Raw genomic sequence first — 17,919 nt, 5'->3', positions numbered from 1 at the left:
GGAGCCGGTGTTCTCCAAGCTCCCTGGCCCCAGAGGCTGAGTCTGCTGCCCACGCTCTCCTGTCTCCTCCCTCAGCGCCCCGACCCCCAGACGGTGGCGGAAAGTGAAACAGTGTGCGGGAACCAAAGAGCTGGCCTGTTCTCTGATGTGCCTGGAGAAACAAGACCTGTACAACAAGTTCAAGGGGCGTGTGTGGGCAGTTTCTACCGGCTCCAGGTCCCCCCCGGTGGAGTCCAAGTACCTGGATTACCTTTTTGACGGTAGGTCTGTGGCTAAGGGACCAGGTGGGAGGCTCCCTGTCCAGGCCCTGCTGTCCCGGCCACTGTCTCCACTTCTCCAAAGCAGAGGCAGCCCCACGTAGCCTGGCATCGTGGCAGGGTGTCAGGGGAGTTCTGCCGGCATATGCTTGGTGCTATTTTTTATGTTCAAGTTCTCTTTAAGAAACAATTTTTTTTAGGGGCGCCTGGGTGGCGCAGTCGGTTAAGCGTCCGACTTCAGCCAGGTCACGATCTCGCGGTCCATGAGTTCGAGCCCCGCGTCGGGCTCTGGGCTGATGGCTCAGAGCCTGGAGCCTGCTTCCGATTCTGTGTCTCCCTCTCTCTCTGCCCCTCCCCCGTTCATGCTCTGTCTCTCTCTGTCCCAAAAATAAATAAACGTTGAAAAAAAGAAAAAAAATAAAAAAAAAATAAATGCCAGTTGCAAAAGTAACTCCTGTACGGTGTAGAAATTGGGGGTGGGGGGGCAAAGAAAATAGAAATAGAGAGGAAATCATCCCCCGTGTGTACCACATTCAGAAATCACCAGTGTTGGGGTGCCTGGGTGGCTCAATCAGTAAAGTGTCCGACCTCTGCTCAGGCCATGATCTCGCGGTTCATGGGTTCGAGCCCCGCAATGGGCTCTGTGCTGACAGCTCAGAGCCTGGAGCCTGTTTCGGATCCTGTGTCTCCCTGTCTCTCTGCCCCTCCCCCGTTCGTGCTCTGTCTCTCAAAAATAAATAAATAAATGTCATAAAAACAAACAAACAAACACTGAGTGAGGAGAGCACTTTTCTCTTCCCAGTATATATTTTATTTCTAATCCTAACGACAGACCTGTGGGGTTCATTTTCATTGCCCCATTTAAAAAAAAAATAATAAGCAAGATTCACAAAAGTTAAGGAAATTGCCAGGACACACAGTTAATAAGGGATGGAGGTCGAATGTGAATCTGGGTCTTTCTAGTCTTGAACACGGTATTTGAACCAGACCGAGAGGGAGGCGGGGTGGTAAGAAGGAGAAGATAAATACTCAGACAATATCCTCACGGAGCTGAGATCTGTAACTTGCTGCCCAGCCTTCTCAAAATACTTGCGAGCAAATTAAGGCTCCGATGGAGAGGAGGAAGGGCTTGAATGAAGGGTGGCAGGGAGGGAGAGTAGGAAGGAAGAAGAACTGACTTGGGTACAAGCTGGCTGGGTGGATGGATGAAAAGGCTAGAAGGGACAGATGGGTAAGAAGAAAGGACGCATGGAGGGGGTGCAGAGGACACGGTGGAGGAGGGGAAGGAAGAAGGCTACACGGCAAGACATGCTCACCAGGAAGGAAGTATGTGTGGATGGGAAAGATGGAGAACAGGAAGGAAAGGCAGATGGACGGGTCACGGGCTAGATGGAAGCAAATAGAAGGTTGACTGGCTGCCTGGGAAGGGACGGAAGGACAGGAGGAAAGGAGAACAAGGGAGGGGGGACAGACAAGAAGGAAAGATGTATGGGAAGTGAAGAAGAATGGATGGATGGGGAGGGTGGATGGGAGGAGAGCAGGTGGTTGGCTAGACTAAAGGCAGGAAGACAGTATAAAGGAAGAGGAAGGAAGGAAGGAAGGAAGGGTGGGAAGGCGAGCGGGCAGACAGGCTAGAAGAGCGAAGGACGAACAGGTGGATGGACGGACGGACAGGATGGACAGGAACAAGAGATTCGAAGGAAAGAGGCGTCGAGGAGGTTACTTTTGTAAGTAGTATGAATGTTGGCTTTGCCTCCGCCTCCCTAAAGCTCTCCTGATTCTCCCATAGCACACTCCATGCCGGAATGACCTTTCCTGCCTTTTCCTGCCCTCGGCTGTGGCCCTGGTCATTTTCTCGCTTGAGTTTCGGTAGTTTGCATACTTCGTTTCCCCCGAATTTCCTCCAGCTCCCGGAGGTCAAGATCCCCGTTCCCTCCAGCTCCCTGCCCAGGGCTTAATATGTAATCGGAGTCCACTGGACTCTGACCCACAGAACCGAGATAATGCGCGTGTGTTGTTTGCAGCTGCTCTGTGGTGATGTGGCACCAAGTGGGCAAGATTCTGACAGCCCAGCGATACGGGAAGGGCGCCCAGGTGCAAGGGACAGCATGAGGAAAGGCAGGTTAGCTGTGAGCTTGGCCTGTTCATTTGACCTCTCCGAGCCTCAGTTTGCCTCTTCTGTAAGATGGGAATAGTGGTCCATCTTCCAAGGTCACTGCAAGACTTCAACCAAATGGCTTGAAGGCTCTTGATGCAAACACTAGAGCCATTTTTCCCTTTCTAGGAGCGGTCTCTGGGCTGGGGGCGGGGCTTGGGGGGAGCGGGGGGTTGGAGGGTGGGGGAGCAGACCTGCCTGGGGGCAGGGGGATAGATGCTGACAGGTCCGGTTCTATTTCTGCCAGTGGAGCCAGCCCCACCCGTCCTGGTAGTCACCCGGAAGGAGGAGATCCTGAGCATCAATGCCACATATCAGCTGCCACACTGCATGCCCCCACCGGATCTGAAGTACGAGGTGGATTTCTGGAAGGAGGGAACAAAGAATAAGGTAGGAAGCCTCTTTCCTGCCCCCTGGCTGGACCCGCCCCCCCCATCCCCTACCGCCCCACCAAAACCCAGTGCCTCTCACCCTCCCTGCCTGCTTTCTGCACACCAACTCCAGGAAGCCTTCCCCGCCTACCCCCACCCCTGACAGTCACTCCCTGACTCTGTGCAGCACGATTGGCCTGCGGCCCACCCCTGCCCTTTTCCACCTAAGAGGCCAAGTACAGGGTGTCCTGCCCTTTCGCATTATAGGTGGTAACAGCACAGTTTTTCTACCCAATATACATATATATATTTCATTTTTAATTATGAAATCCTTTTTTCCCAATGATATCTGTTGAAGCATGAGAGGCACTAGGAAGCCTGCTTGCCAAGCCCCTGGATTCATTACCAAAAAATCAGAAAGTGCAGATACGCTCTAGGAAGAAAACTAAAAGTACCCAGAGACTACCACAAATACCCAGCTCCAGACCCGTTTCTCACATACGAACATGTGCCTGCCTGCACATGTTTATTGATGGCAGAGGTCGGCCAACTTTTCCCGTAAAGAGCCAGATAGCAAATGTTTTTTGAATTTGAGAGTCATGTGGGCTTTCACAGCTAGTCAACTCTACGTCTACTGCACAGAAGGAGCCATAGACACTAGGTCTATAAATGGGCATAGCTGTGTTCTAGGAAAACGCTGTGTACAAAAATGGTGGCAAGCCACATTTGACCCGCGTAGTTTACTGTCCCCTGTTTTTGTTCTTTCTGTCTTGCTGAACCAGCATTCACACTCCTGACACTCTGCATATGTACTCTGGATCCCAGGGATATAGATCGTCTTCACATGGTCCCTGCCTTTAAGGATATCTCAAGTATTCTAGGGGCAGCTGGGTGGCTCAGTCAGTTAAGCATCTGACTTTGGCTCAGGTCGTGATCTCACGGTTCGTGGGTTCGAGCCCCGCGTCGGGCTCTGTGCTGACAGCTCAGAGCCCGGCGCCTGCTTCGGATTCTGTGTCTCCCTCTCTCTCTGCCCCTCCCCCGCTTGCGCGCGCGCGCGCGCTCTCTCTCTCTCTCTCTCTCTCAAAAATAAACAAAGATTAAAAATTTTTTTTTTCTTCAAGAACAACTCAAACATTCTAGACCACCCCCGTCCAATAGAGGTAGAATGTGAGTGGGCGCCCGGGTGACTCAGTTGTTAAGTGTCTGACTTTCGCTCAGGTCATGATCTCGCGGTTCATGAGTTCAAGTCCCACATCGGGTGAGCACAAGTCCCACTTCTCTCTCTCTCTCTCTCTCTCTCTCTGCCCCTTGCTCACTTCTGCCTTCTTTCTCTCTCAATAAATAAATAAATAAACAAATAAATAAATAAACAAATAAACAAATAAACAAATTTTTAAACAATTAAAAAAAGAAATATAATGTGAACCACATGTGTCATTTTAAATGTTCCTCATTAGGGGCGCCTGGGTGGCGCAGTCGGTTAAGCGTCCAACTTCAGCCAGGTCACGATCTCGCGGTCTGGGAGTTCAGGCCCCGCGTCGGGCTCTGGGCTGATGGCTCAGAGCCTGGAGCCTGCTTCCGATTCTGTGTCTCCCTCTCTCTCTGCCCCTCCCCCGTTCATGCTCTGTCTCTCTCTGTCCCAAAAATAAATAAATGTTAAAAAAATAAAAAATAAAATAATAAATGTTCCTCATTAAATGAAGAAAACCAAGTTAATTTCATTTTAATAATTCATCTCATCCCATAAAATGTTATCATTTCAACATGTAAATAATATGAAAACCGTTGGCATGTTTTACATACTCTTTGCACCTAGTCTTTGAGGTTTTTTTAAGGTTTATTTTTGAGAGAGAGACAGAGAGAGACAGAGAGACAGAGAGACACAGTGTGAGTAGAGGAGGGGCAGAGACAGAAGGAGACACAGCATCTGAAGCAGACTCCAGGCTCCGCGCTGTCAGCACAGAGCCCGACGTGGGGCTCGAACTCACGAGCCGCGAGATCATGACCTGAGCCGAAGTCAGATGCTCAACCGACTGAGCCACCCAGGCACCCCGCACCCAGTCTTTGGAAGCCCGTGTGTATTTTATAGTTGGAGCGCATCTCAGTTTGGACGAGACACACTTCAAGTGCTAGTCACCACATGTGACCCACACCAGACTGGGCAGGGAAGGCCTAGCGTTTTCCGGGTCTGTGATGGCTGAATCATGCTCCCTACCCCCAAATACACCGTGAGGCTCCGAGCGCAGGCAGCCTGCGGAATCTGCCCTTCAAAGAGGGACCCGCAGGCCCTGGGGGGCGGCACACAAGGGACACCTTGAGTGGCAGGGCTGCTTCTGAGCTCAGACCATCTGTACCTCAGGACTCGGTGGAAAAGAAGCCAGATGATGCTGGGAGGTGCTCCCTTAATGCTTAAACTTTAACGCAGGGAAAGATGTGGGGGTCACGGCAGTATCTTGCCAGCCCCACCCTGTCCCGGTTGTGCAGAGCCCATCCCCACAGCAGGTCTGCCCACCCCTGTTCTCTCTCCGAACAGACACGATTTCCAGCCACTCCCCGTGGCCAGCCAGTCCAGATCCCCCTGCAGCCAGCCACCAGCGGACCCTACTGCCTCAGTGCCAGAACCATCTACACCTTTGGTGATCCTAAGTACAGTGGGTTCTCTAAGCCTACCTGCTTCTTCCTGGGGGCCCCAGGTGAGTGCAAAGTGGTACAGAAGTGAGGTTTCCCACACACCCCCCCCAACCCCGGGACAGACCATCTTTATCATAAGGTGGTCAAGAGCATGGGTCTAGAGATAGACTCACCTCAATTAAAATCCCAGCTTCACCATACCCGCTGTGTGTCTTTGGGTAGCTTACATAACCTCTCTGAATCTTGGCTTCCATAATCTGTAGGGTCGGTATATTCTTATGAGGATCATGTGGGATAATGTATGCGAAGCCCGCTGCACAGGTGCACTTGATAGATGAGAGCCATGGTCATTGTTTCTGTGGTTTTTGTTCTTCCTTTCTTAGGAGCCAACTGGGTATTCCTGGGGCTGCTGCTGCTTCTGCTTCCACTGCTGTTGGTCATTGCCATAGGCCATGTGATCTGGAGGAGGTTCACAGACAACCCCTGGTTTCAGCAGGCAAAGATGCCCTGGGCCCTGGTATGGCAAATCTGGGCATGTGCAACAGAGGGGGAGGGTTGTTTAAGAGTAAGGAAATGGGGCTGGACTTAGACCACAGGTGAGACGGACAGACCAGACTATCAAGATAGTCCACACCGCGAACATCTCCTGTCTTTGTGTTTAAATTTCCACCATTAGTAATTCATTCCTTTGGCGCCAAATTCAAATGGCAAATATTCAATTTGAATTGAATTTCGCCAAAATTCAAATGGGAGGGAGCAGTGCCTTCAGTCTCCATAGTGAAATAACTTCATCGGGTTTGTCAGGTACTGAGAGCAGGGCCACCAGCCTTGGGACTCAGGAGAGATGCCCAGAAGGGGGAAGGGGAGGGGGTGGTACCAAAAGGGGAAATCTTAGAAGGGTCCCAACACTTAGTTCACGGTTTAACCAAGGGTGAGTCTTGCCTCGGCTGACCCTGGGATCCCCTCCCTTGCCTGCTGCCTCACTTCCTTAAGGCTGTGGGCCAGTTGGGGCAGGGGGGATGCCTGGAGAGGTCAGATGGGTCCAATTTGTTCAAATGAGGGTCTGCTGAGGGTGGCTGGGCCATAGGTGAGGTGTGGTGGGCACTTGGGTCAGGATGGCTTTGAGGATGGACTCTGAGTGTCTTGGCCACACAGGAGTGGTTTCAAAGTCCCTGGCGCTGGGACCCGCAGGGAAATCGCAACTGAATGACAACGTCTGTGTCAGACATTTCTGCGCCCCGCCCCGCCCCTCACCCGATGGTGCCCTGAGCCCCCAGCTCAGTTACCCCAGGGGTAACTTGCCTGATGATACCCTCTTATGGGCGGCTCTCCCCAGCCCCACTGAAATTTCCTACTCCCTTGCTAGTGTTTCCTGGGATCACTTCCCAAAAGAACTATTTACATTTGAATCTTTGTCTCGGGGTCTGTTTCCGGGGGGACCCAGGCTTCAGGAAAGCCTAAATTTTCCCTTCTGTTCTCCCCTCCCCAAATCAGGACTTTACTGGACACAGACGCCCCGTGGCAACCTTCCAGCCCTGTGGCCCTGAGTCCCCAGATGCCTTGATCCTCTGTCCTCAAAAGGAACTGGCCAGAAGGGTCAGGCCGAGCCCTAGTGTCAGGACCCCAGCCACCGTCCAGGCAGGATCAGAGGAGGACAGTGCTGAGGAGGAGAAGGACGATGAGGAGGACACAGATGACGGTGTCAGCTTCCAGCCCTACATTGAACCACCGCCCTTCCTGGGGCAGGACCACCGGACCCCGGGGCACTCGGAGGTGGGGGGCACCTGGACTCCTCCCAGCCAGGCCGAAGGCTCCTCGGCTGCGGATGCTTCAGACAGAAGCGGGGCCAGCACTGGGGGCTCCTCTCCCCGGGATGAGCCCGGGTCTTGTTGTTTAACCAAGAAGGGACCGGGCCAAGGGCCAGGTGGGGATGGGTGTCAGGAGCCTCTCCTCCTCCACGAATTCTCCCAGGACCTGAGTTTCCTGGAAGATCCCCTGAAAGACAACCTTTCCTCCTGGACCAGCTGCTTTTCATCACCAGGGCTCAATCTGGTCCCTGGGGAGCCCCCAGTTTCTCTTCACACACTGACCTTTTGCTGGGACAGCAGCCCTGAGGAGGAAGAGGAGGAGGAGGGGGAAGAAGAAGGAGGAGGAGGGGAGAGGGAATCAGAAATCGAGGGTGACGTTACTGGCAACTGGAGGGCTGAGAGCCTCCAGAAGGCTGAAGTCAGAGGCGGGACACTAGGGCATTACATGGCCAGGTAAGCTTTCTTCAGCATCCCTCCAAGTCTAAGCTTTCCAAGGACCCAAGACGCCACCTGGACTTGAGAGCCTGGGCGCATCCTGCCTGGGTCCATAGAGGGCTCTTACGGCACTTTAGAAACCCCAGCCGCAGCAGCCATCCCATCCTTTGACTCGCCGGCTTCGAGCCGAGCTCTAAGAAGGGTGAGGACAAGAATGGGCCGAGGTCAGAGGCTGACTGGCTGTCACATCACCCCACTGCCTTTGGGGTGACGGAGCAGTTAGAGAAAGCATCCCTGGACAATGTCAAAGGTCAGGTCACAGTAGACAACCAAGGGCTGACACCACAAGGGACCATCTGGATCTGGGGGGAGGGAGGTTTGGAGCACACCTTTATGAGTGTCATACCTTTCTCCGGCACCTGCTGAGCTCCCGCCGCCCCTGAGTCTCAGCCTCCTGGTTCATGAGTCCTCTAGCGTGGGCCTCAGTGAAGAAAAACCCAGTAAGCAGGGGATAGTCTCTGACTTACGGAATTAACACAGCTTTTTTTTTTTTTTTTTTTTTTTTTTTTTTGAGAGAGAGAGAGAGAGGGAGAGAGAGAATCCCAAGCAGGTTCTGCACGGTCAGCACAGAGTCTGACCTGGGGCTCACACTCATGAGCTGTGAGATCATGACCTGAGCTCAAATCAAGAGTCGGACGCTTAACCAAGGAAGCCAACCGGGCACCCCTCCGCAGCTTTTATTATCAGACAGACCTGGCTTCAAATCCCAGCCGTGCCGTTTACCAGTCACGTGACTTTGACTAGCAGCATTCACTTTTCTCTGGTCTCCCCTTCGTCTACCTCCTACCCTCCACCTTCACTTCCTCTCTCCTCCTGGTCAGGAAACCTCACTCTCAGAAGTCCGAGCCCGGCCACCAAGGACCCGGATCGCTCTCCCCTTGGTTCCCAGAAAAGAACCAAGGGATCCACCCTCCAAGGGGTCTGATTTGTTGGGGGTGGGGTAACGACCCGTCAGAGAACTGGACTCCTGGGTCTGTGATCCCTGTTTTAGACCGCACTTTAGACCTCTGGGTATAAAGAAGTCCCATTTTCCCTTCCAATTATGAGACTCGGTGTCTCCTGGAAGCAGGTATGTTAAAAGGTGGCAGAGAGACGGTAAAGTATCCCCCAAACCGAGATGGCGCTTTGAGGCCAGGAAACAAAGCAGGCGACTCCGTGCAGTTTTCACAGAGTTTTGTTCAGGGTAATTTACTGATGGGGTGTGGCGGGGGGAGGGGGCGTTGTTGGGGGGAGGATAAGCCACGCAGCTGCATCGGAATTCTCTGCAAAATCCAGACCTCCGCTTGCAGGTTTGAAGGGGCCAGGGGACATTCAGAAGGGCGTTGTAGTGAGATCAGAGGGTTCGCCTGCACCTCAAAGGGCTTGCGTGCCCCTGGTTGACAGCTAGCCTTTAGTTAGATCCTGTGCATCAGGAAAGAGAAAGACTATGTTCTCTCTAACGGATTCGTGGGAGGCTAAAACAAGCCGCCCCCCATCCCGGCCTTGGTGGGCATTTCTAAGATATATCTATTAATCTCCGAGGGCCCGGGACACACAGTCCTGAGGAAGGTCGTGGAGCAGACATGAACAAGATGGAAAGCCAAAGATGGAGTCAGTGTTGTCAGCCCTCCTACAAGGTGACTAGCCTTACCCGGGGGGTAGCGACGGTTGTTCTCAAACAACTGCCTTGTTAACCTATACCCGTCAGGGTACGGGCGAGCATAGCTGAGCGTTCGCCTATAGGGACCAAGCTTTTAGTCATTTTGTGGCTGAGCATCCGAACAATCATGGCTCCGAGACCTGGGCCCTGCCGAGTAGCCAGAACTTATGTTTCGACGTTTGTGAAGAAAGCATCTTTGTAGCCATTTCACCCACACAAGCTTGTTGTTCTGAAGGCAACAAGAAGGCACGACATTAAATGAAAGATCCGGAAAAGGGAATCTGGTCTAGGGGTTCTCCAACCACGCTCCCAAACAGTCTTGGGTTTCATGGGCGGAGGCTGCCAGGGACTACTGGACCCCCACGACAGCCAGAGCAGTCTCCCAGTGTCCCGCTCCACCCCATGGCCTTCCGTGTGAGGCTGTGCTCGGTGGGGAGGGGGCTCCCCTGCTAAAGAAAAAGCACACTGCTTGTTTGATTGAATACCTGTCTTTTGTTTCAAACGAAGAAATGTGCTCTTACTATAGATGAGCTCTTTGGTCCCTGGCCAGCTGGGCCAACCCCTGGGCCCTTGGCCGCGTCAGTCTCAGCAAGGATTTCCGAGGGGCACTAAACTGGCAAGAGGCCTTCACCACTGCTGGGGCTCCCACATACGTGCACATGCACGCACCCACACGTATGCATTTCTGCAGGAGTTAGGGCTTGTCCACATCCCTAAGCACAGAGGAGGGAAAACACACTGAAAGCCACAGAGCTAGGGAAGGCTGTGGCTCAGGGCCAAGTCTTTAGGAAAATGCCCAGACGGTTGCTAACTGACATTCTTTCTGAGACCCAGCTGCTTCATGGAGGTAACTTCAAAAAACCAAAAGCCATCATCAGTATTGTCTTGGGCTTCTGAGAAGGAACCATCCGATCCCTTTCCTTAAACCTTGCTGTTGTGTGTGCGCGCGCGTGTGTGTTTTTAAGCCTTGTTATTTTTTCAAGCATTGTTTTCCAAGTTTCGTTTCTGAGATAGGCCGAGCTTTTTTAGTAATTCTCAGTGCCAGCTCTTTTAGAGTCATTAAGTCATCAACAAAAAGCCATAGGAAGCGTTAGGAGAGAGCATGATGTTCAGTATAATAATTTGTTGGGCATGCTCAGCACTCAACTGTTTACAGAGCCCTCATGTACAGGGCGGCCGGGAAGTACATAGCGTAAGCCCCAGGGCCGCGGCCTCGGTTGAAGGTTACGGGGGAGATGCCTTATGCTAAAGCCACATTGTAATTCTTTATTTTTTTAAGTGAATAAAAATTTGTTAAATAATTGTTTAAAATTTTATTTGGAAGAGAGAGAGAGAGAGAGTGCAAGCAGGGGAGAGGGGTGGAGGGAGAGGGAGAATCTTAAGCAGGCTCCCTGCTTCACACAGAGTCTGACGCAGGGCTCCATGCCAAGACCCTGGGATCGTGACCTGAGCCAAAATCAAGGATTGCATGCTTAACTGAGCCGCCCAGGTGCCCCAACATTGTAATTCTTTAGCGCACTGAGATTATGTATTGTACCTAGGTGTTTGTATCTATTTCTAATGTTCTAGGTTTATATCACATTTAAATAATCCCCTAATGGTCTTTGGTATCTGTTTTTAGAGCAAATGGCAGGATTGAATGGAGATGTACTGCTATTATTTCTCAAAGGGTCCTCACCACTCATCCCACAAGGATCTTGGGTTGGGGTCCCCAGCAGCTGCCCCAGACACTGGAATTTGGGAATAAGAGGCAGTTCTGGGATTCCAGAAAGCACCAAGAGGGGAGTGGGAAGCCAGGCAGGGAAGGAAAGCAGCCTGTTCAGGTACATAACCAGATAGGTCACTGTTCTGGGCAGTTGGGACTCAGTCCCCCTGGAGGGCTTTGGGAGTTCAGTATGGAACTCTGCAGATTTGTTCTGCAGGAACAGGACCTGGGAATGTATTCACCATGCCCATCAACCCTATCTCCCACAAGTCATAGACATGTGCAGTTGGAAGCCATCAAGCTGAGTGCATGAGAAAGGTGAGTGCCGTGGGGCGGGGGCAGGACACTCACACCGCTAGCTACAGTCAGGCCCAAGCTGTGTCCACCACCCTGACATCACACCCTATTGCAACAGTGGTCCGTGGAAGGATACAGAACATCGTCTGTGGCTGGCCTTGCAAACCCGAACTCATTCCAGTAGATCTCTGCCGAGGAGAAGCTCCCAGCTTCCAGTGACTGTCCCAAGGCCACTTGGTAACTGGCCAGCACGGTACCTGCAGATGGTCACCATTTACCGGTGCCAGGGCAGGTGCTAGACCCATGCTGAGCTGATCCAACAAGTCCCTTTCTGGGGAATTCAGAAGTCTTGGCTGCCTGGGTGTAGAACATGTAAATTCCAACCTGCGATGGCCCTGTTTCCCTCTCCAAGGAGCAGGAAAGCACCGTGTGCAGAAGAAACAAGAATGAGGCATCCAGGTGAGCTGCCGAGATGAGAAGTTATAAACCCTGGCTCCCGTCCATCCCCGGAGCCCAGCTGCAGCCCTGTCCCTAGCTTTCTGGCATCGGAGTTTTAAACCATCTCCCCGGGCTGCCTGTTTCTTGTAACCAGATATCCTCACCAATTCGCAAAGAGACTGTGCATATTACAGCTCGTGGTCCGGTTGGAGCAGCTATCCCCTTGAATGGATGTACAGTAGATCCTTTCCAGACAACAGGGCAGAACTTTCTCTCTGAGTGATCCTGATCACCTCCCACTCTGCCTTCTGACACCAGGCCTTTGGAGGGTCTCTTGACCTGTTTGCTGCCCATCACGTGGACAGAGGTGGGTTCGCAGGGCTGCTGAATCGCACGGGTTCTTGGAGCTGGGAGAGGGAGTGGTTAGGGTACCGCGTGTCGCATCCCAAGAAGTCCTTTAGGGAAGGGAGTTTTCCTCCTGGCACCAGCACCTGGCATGGGGTGCAAGTTTGGTTTTGAATCAATTAATGAAGGAATGAACGAGGGCACTGATCTATGAATTGGAGTCGGTAAAGGGCTGGCCTTGACTGGCTTACATATAAGACAGCCAGAGATCGTGCCTTAGGTGACACCATCCCAGATCCCAAATTCCTGTCCCACGTGAATAACCGTCCTTCCTCAACCCAGCATCTGCTCCGAGGGGCGATCGGTGCTGCTCGGTGAGTGAATGGCGAGGAAAGGAACAGAAGTGGGAGACCAGACAGTACCTTTGTCCCCTAACTGTAACTTCTCATTTCCCGTCATTGAGGGCTTGATCGATGGCTGTTAGCTTCCAGCTTCCTTGAGTGTATTCACTGTGTGCGCAAAGTGGGGCTAACGTGATGAGAGTTGGGGGGGGTTAAAAAAAAAAAAGACCAGAAATTGTATCTAGATGAGCGAGTCGGTGCCATGAGTCAATTACTCAAGACATACTGGTTGGCCCCAGGACCCATTCCAGCCCGGGCAGCCCCACCCCTTGGCACGTGATGACACAGAATGAGAGGTTTGGGAAAATCATCAGCAGGAGGTGGGAGGCCTCTCTCCAGGCGTCAGTGCCTCCCTCCAGGGTGAGTCCCATCCATTCGCGCCAATCATACTCCCCGCTGTAAGCCCTGGCTTCTCAGGGCGCTACGTGGACATCTCAGCAGCCAGATTCCAAGGGGGGCTCAGGCACCCCCATGCCTATCTCTGAGCTCCAGGCTCTGTCACGGAATACCATCCCACCCACCCCCAGCCCCGCAAATAACTGCAGTCCAGCTGCAATGCCTAATTTGTAGAATGCAATGCCCTTGCTCCCCCTGTCCCTGAATTTTGGCTTCAGGAGCTATGGGCAACTCAGACCCTGAGGGAATGTGTATCACTCCAGCCATCCCCATGCCCACACGCCCAGGGGTCCAGGTTTTTGTAAAGGTTTTTAAAGGACTTCCCTTGGTCTTTGGTTCCTCTTTCTGCAACAGAGGAGACACGTGAGAGCCCCTCCTCAGAAACGGTCTACAGACCTACCTGCACACCTCAGGTTCAGAGCTGCGATTCGAACTAGGGTCTGTCTGCCCAAAGCCCACATTCTGTTCACTTCCTGGCTCCCATGGCGTGTGTGAAACTGGTCCCCCAGTTCTAGCTTGAGACACAGGTCTTGGTTTTTGGGTTTTTTTTTTGAATTTTTTTCCATCAGCTTTATTACATTATAATCTACATTAGTAAAATTCACTTGTTAAAGTGTACAATACTACGAGGTTTTTTTTTCAATATATGAAATTTATTGTCAAATTGGTTTCCATACAACACCCAGTGCTCATCCCAAAAGGGGCCCTCCTCAATACCGATCACCCACCCTCCCCTCCCTCCCACCCCCCATCAACCCTCAGTTTGTTCTCCGTTTTTAAGAGTCTCTTATGCTTTGGCTCTCTCCCACTCTAACCTCTTTTTTTTTTTTTCCTTCCCCTCCCCCATGGGTTTCTGTTAAGTTTCTCAGGATTCACATAAGAGTGAAAACATATGGTATTTGTCTTTCTCTGTATGGCTTATTTTACTTAGCATCACACTCTCCAGTTCCATCCACATTGCTACAAAGGGCCATATTTCATTCTTTCTCATTGCCACATAGTACTCCATTGTGTATATAAACCACAATTTCTTTATCCATTCATCAACTGATGGACATTTAGGCTCTTTCCATCATTTGGCTATTGTTGAGAGTGCTGCTATAAACATTGGGGTACAAGTGCCCCTATGCATCAGTACTCCTGTATCCCTTGGGTAAATTCCTAGCAGTGTTATTGCTGGGTCATAGGGTAGGTCTATTTTTAATTTTCTGAGGAACCTCCACACTGTTTTCCAGAGTGGCTGCACCAATTTGCATTCCCACCAACAGCACAAGAGGGTTCCCGTTTCTCCGCAGCCTCGCCAGCATCTATAGTCTCCTGATTTGTTCATTTTGGCCACTCTGACTGGCGTGAGCTGATATCTGAGTGTGGTTTTGATTTGTATTTCCCTGACAAGGAGCAACATTGAGCATCTTTTCATGTGCCTGTTGGCCATCCGGATGTCTTCTTTAGAGAAGTGTCTATTCATGTTTTCTGCCCATTTCTTCACTGGGTTATTTGTTTTTCGGGTGTGGAGTTTGGTGAGCCCTTTATAGACTTTGGATACTAGCCCTTTGTCCGATATGTCATTTGCAAATATCTTTTCCCATTCCGTTGGTTGCCTTTTAGTTTTGTTGGTTGTTTCCTTTGCTGTGCAGAAGCTTTTTATCTTCATAAGGTCCCAGTAATTCACTTTTGCTTTTAATTCCCTTGCCTTTGGGGATGTGTCGAGTAAGAGATTGCTACGGCTGAGGTCAGAGAGGTCTTTTACACAGATCTTGTTTTTATGCAGAAGCATGGTCTTCTAAGCAGGTAATGAGCTTCAAGAATGCCTCACCCCGAGAGACAGCTGAAATTATAAGCAGAGTCAATAAACGCTGGGCTGAATGTGTGCGTGTGTCACTGGCAGTAGCCATGAACGGAATTCTGGGGTTTCCAACCCCTTAATGACATAGAAACGGGGGCCATTCAAATTCCAAGAGCTCTTAGAGGCCTTCTGGGCCAAGCCTCCTCACTGACAGAGAAACTGAGGCCCGGAGAGGGGACAAGGCCCACCAAGGTCACCTAGAGTCAGGCGCAAGGTTGGGACCAGACCCAGGCTCCCGACCTGGGACACTAAGTCAATGTCCCCAGTCGACACAGCTGAGACTTGGAGCCACGGACTGCAAAGTGAGTCTGATTCTCAGGCTTTTCTCTAAGAAGAGGCTTGGGGGTAGGTCACCAGGGCTTTTGCACCTGCCTCGTTCTTCCCCGCCATGAAAGATCAGGGACCCCCTTCAGGCTCTCTGACTGCTGAGTCATCAACCAAGGGAACAGCACTCCCCCCTCCCCCAGTCCTCTGCCCTCTGGTGCTCTTGCTTCTGCAGAACTGGTTCCGGCACCCCTGGGTGTTGAAAGAAGGGACGGAAGCACGGAAGCAGGCACGTCACATTCCTGAGTATTTGTCATTTTAAGATGTGCTTTTTTTTTTTTTTTCATTGAGAAAATATTACCGGCTATTTCCTCTCGGCTGATCCACTGAGAGATCAAGGGGAGCAAATTACACCTTTTGTCCCCACAGTTGGCAACAGCAGGAAACTAATCCTACAGTGTGATATACATGAGGACGGGTGAGATTCAGGAGGCCAGGGGAGCACAACTGGGGCTCCTAACCCAACCTGGTGAGAGGCTCACACAGGGAAGGCTTCCTGGAGGAAGAGAATTTGAGAAGAGGTCTGAAGAATGAGCCAGAATTAGGAAAAAAGGGGGGTGGGAAGTGTATTCCAGGCAGCAGCACAGCTTGGATAAAGGCTCAGAGGCAAGACGATGCAAGGTGCGTTGGAGAAATTTATTAGAAAGCAAACGAATGCGTTTTTCTGGCAAGCTGAACCAGAGAGAACCAGCAGGGTGAATCTGCTGCTATAAAGGTCAATTTAGGGGCGCCTGGGTGGCTCAGTTGGTTAAGTGTCCGACGTCGGCTCAGGTCAGGGTCTCATGGTTCATGGGTTCAAGCCCCGCATCGGGCTCTGTGCTGACAACTCAGTGCCTGGAGTCTGCTTTACATTCTGTGTCTCCCTCTTTCTCTGACCCTCCCTGGCACTCTCTCTCTCTCTCAAAAATAAATAAACATTAATTTTTTTAAAGGCCAAATTAATGTTGGATAGTTGCTCTATACTCAGCCACGTGGAAGATCTCTTTGCTTTCAGAATGTTTTCTGCCTCACTGGGAAGACAAGAGCCATTGAATTTTAAAGACCAAAGAATGGAATTATAATGAAATATCTACCAGTGGCCACAGCCATTCACTGAATACCGCCAGCAACCAAGAGCAGCCCATCCTAAAATCAGCCACACCACCGTACTGAAAGCTATTTCCTTAAATCAAAAGAATTTGTCTCCTTAAATATGTGTTCCCACTTCCCTCCCCACCCCCGTTTTCCTGTTACATAAAAGGAGACTCTTATTCACGCAACAGGTTAGGGTTAGGGTTACAGTTAGGGTTTTTCAAAGACGGTGCTAATGTCTCACCTTGCCCTGACCTGAGTTGTCCTTTCCAGTCTTTTTTTTTTTTTAATGTTTATTCTTTTTTGAGAGAGAGAGCATGAGCAGGGGAGGGGCAGGGAGAGAGGGAGACACAGAATCCAAAGCAGGCTCCAGGCTCTGAGCTGTCAGCACAGAGCCCGACATGGGACTCAAGCCCATGAACCATGAGATTGTGACCAAAGTCTGACGTTTGACCAACTGAGCCACCCAGGTGCCCCTTGTCCTTTCCAGTCTTAAACAGGAGCACACCTGAAGAATAACACTGGACAATGCCAATGCTCAGAATCAGAGCCCTAAAGGGACCGTTAAAGTGAGCCTGTGGTTGGGGTGCCTGGGTGGCTCAGTCGGTTAAGCATCTGACTCATGACTTCGGTTCTGGTCATAATATCACAGTTTATGGGTTCGAGCCCCATGTCGGGCTCTGCGCTTGGGATTCTCTCTCTCTCTCTCTCTCTCTCTCTCTCTGCTCCTCCCTCTCTCTCTCTTCAAATAAATAAATAATTTTTTTTTTTTTTTAAAGTGAACCTGCTGGGGGCTAAACTTGTCAAGAGCATCTTGCAGGAGAGGAAACCATCCCAGCTGGCTTTGAAGAAGAGGGAGTCTGGCTAAGAGAGAGGAAAGGGAATTGCAGGAGGTGGGTACAGCCTAGCTCAACGCATTTCTTTAATGTCTTTTTGTTTTGCTCAGTAGCCTTGCTTTTCCTTAATATAAAAAAATATATATATATCTTGCCTATAAGCACTTTAGGAAGTGCAGATAAGCAAAGGAAAGAGAATAAGAATCACCTGTAATTCTGCTCCCACCCAGAGATAATTCCATTAATATTTCCATATTACAATCAGATCATTTAAGACTTTCTCCCCCTCTCTGTGTGCATTTGTTTTAACCAGGCTTGTGTCGTACATAGTATAGGTCATGCTCGCTCTCATTTGACAAAATATGGGGAATCTTCGGCCGCCAAACATTTTCTCCAGCACCATTCACATGCGAGGTTGTGCTCAGCTTGCGTTTTCAGACGTATCATTATTCATTTAGAAAACCCTCTACTGTGGGGCATATGGAGGCTCTTCCTCTTTCTTTCTTTCTTTTTTACTATTTCCTATTAGAAATGAAGTCTAGATAGTCCCACATTCTTGTATTGCTGAGATTTGGCTATTTTGGCAAATAAACTTTACCAAAGACTCAAAGCTGATAGAAAGGAAACAATTCTAACAATTGTTTTCAAGAAAAACTTAAATACAGATTGCTGGGTATCACAGCCTACGACATCCAAAAGCCATAGGCTTCTGGATGCTTCCACTGGCTGCCTTAGGAGCCAGCTCTCCTGCTCTGGGCCTCGGCCTGCTGCTGTGTGGCCCGGGAGAGCCAAACTCTTCCCAGGAGCACAGATCTCTGATCAGGTCCACCCTGAACAGCGTCCAGGTCCCTCCAGCCTCCCTGAGGCCCAGCAACAAGGAGAAAATGGTTTCCTCTGTCTCCTC

The 17,919-nt window shown here is 50.8% G+C and overlaps 1 protein-coding gene across 1 annotated transcript in view; it reads left to right on the top strand.

Annotated features, from left to right (window-relative positions):
* IFNLR1 (interferon lambda receptor 1) overlaps window positions 1-10,657 on the top strand; it is a 28,305-nt gene extending 17,648 nt beyond the window's left edge. The window contains exons 6-10 of the mRNA XM_043578476.1: window positions 76-260; window positions 2,660-2,802; window positions 5,317-5,476; window positions 5,798-5,931; window positions 6,909-10,657. Coding sequence (XP_043434411.1) covers window positions 76-260; window positions 2,660-2,802; window positions 5,317-5,476; window positions 5,798-5,931; window positions 6,909-7,679 — 1,393 coding nt within the window. The 3' untranslated portion in view covers window positions 7,680-10,657. The remainder of the gene's footprint in view (window positions 1-75; window positions 261-2,659; window positions 2,803-5,316; window positions 5,477-5,797; window positions 5,932-6,908) is intronic.
* The last annotated feature ends 7,262 nt before the right edge of the window (window positions 10,658-17,919 follow it).

Source organism: Prionailurus bengalensis, chromosome C1 (assembly GCF_016509475.1).
Source record: "Prionailurus bengalensis isolate Pbe53 chromosome C1, Fcat_Pben_1.1_paternal_pri, whole genome shotgun sequence".
Lineage (NCBI taxonomy): Eukaryota > Metazoa > Chordata > Mammalia > Carnivora > Felidae > Prionailurus > Prionailurus bengalensis.
The sequence above is the reverse complement of the archived record's forward strand: the minus strand, read 5'-3'. Positions and strand labels throughout refer to the sequence as shown.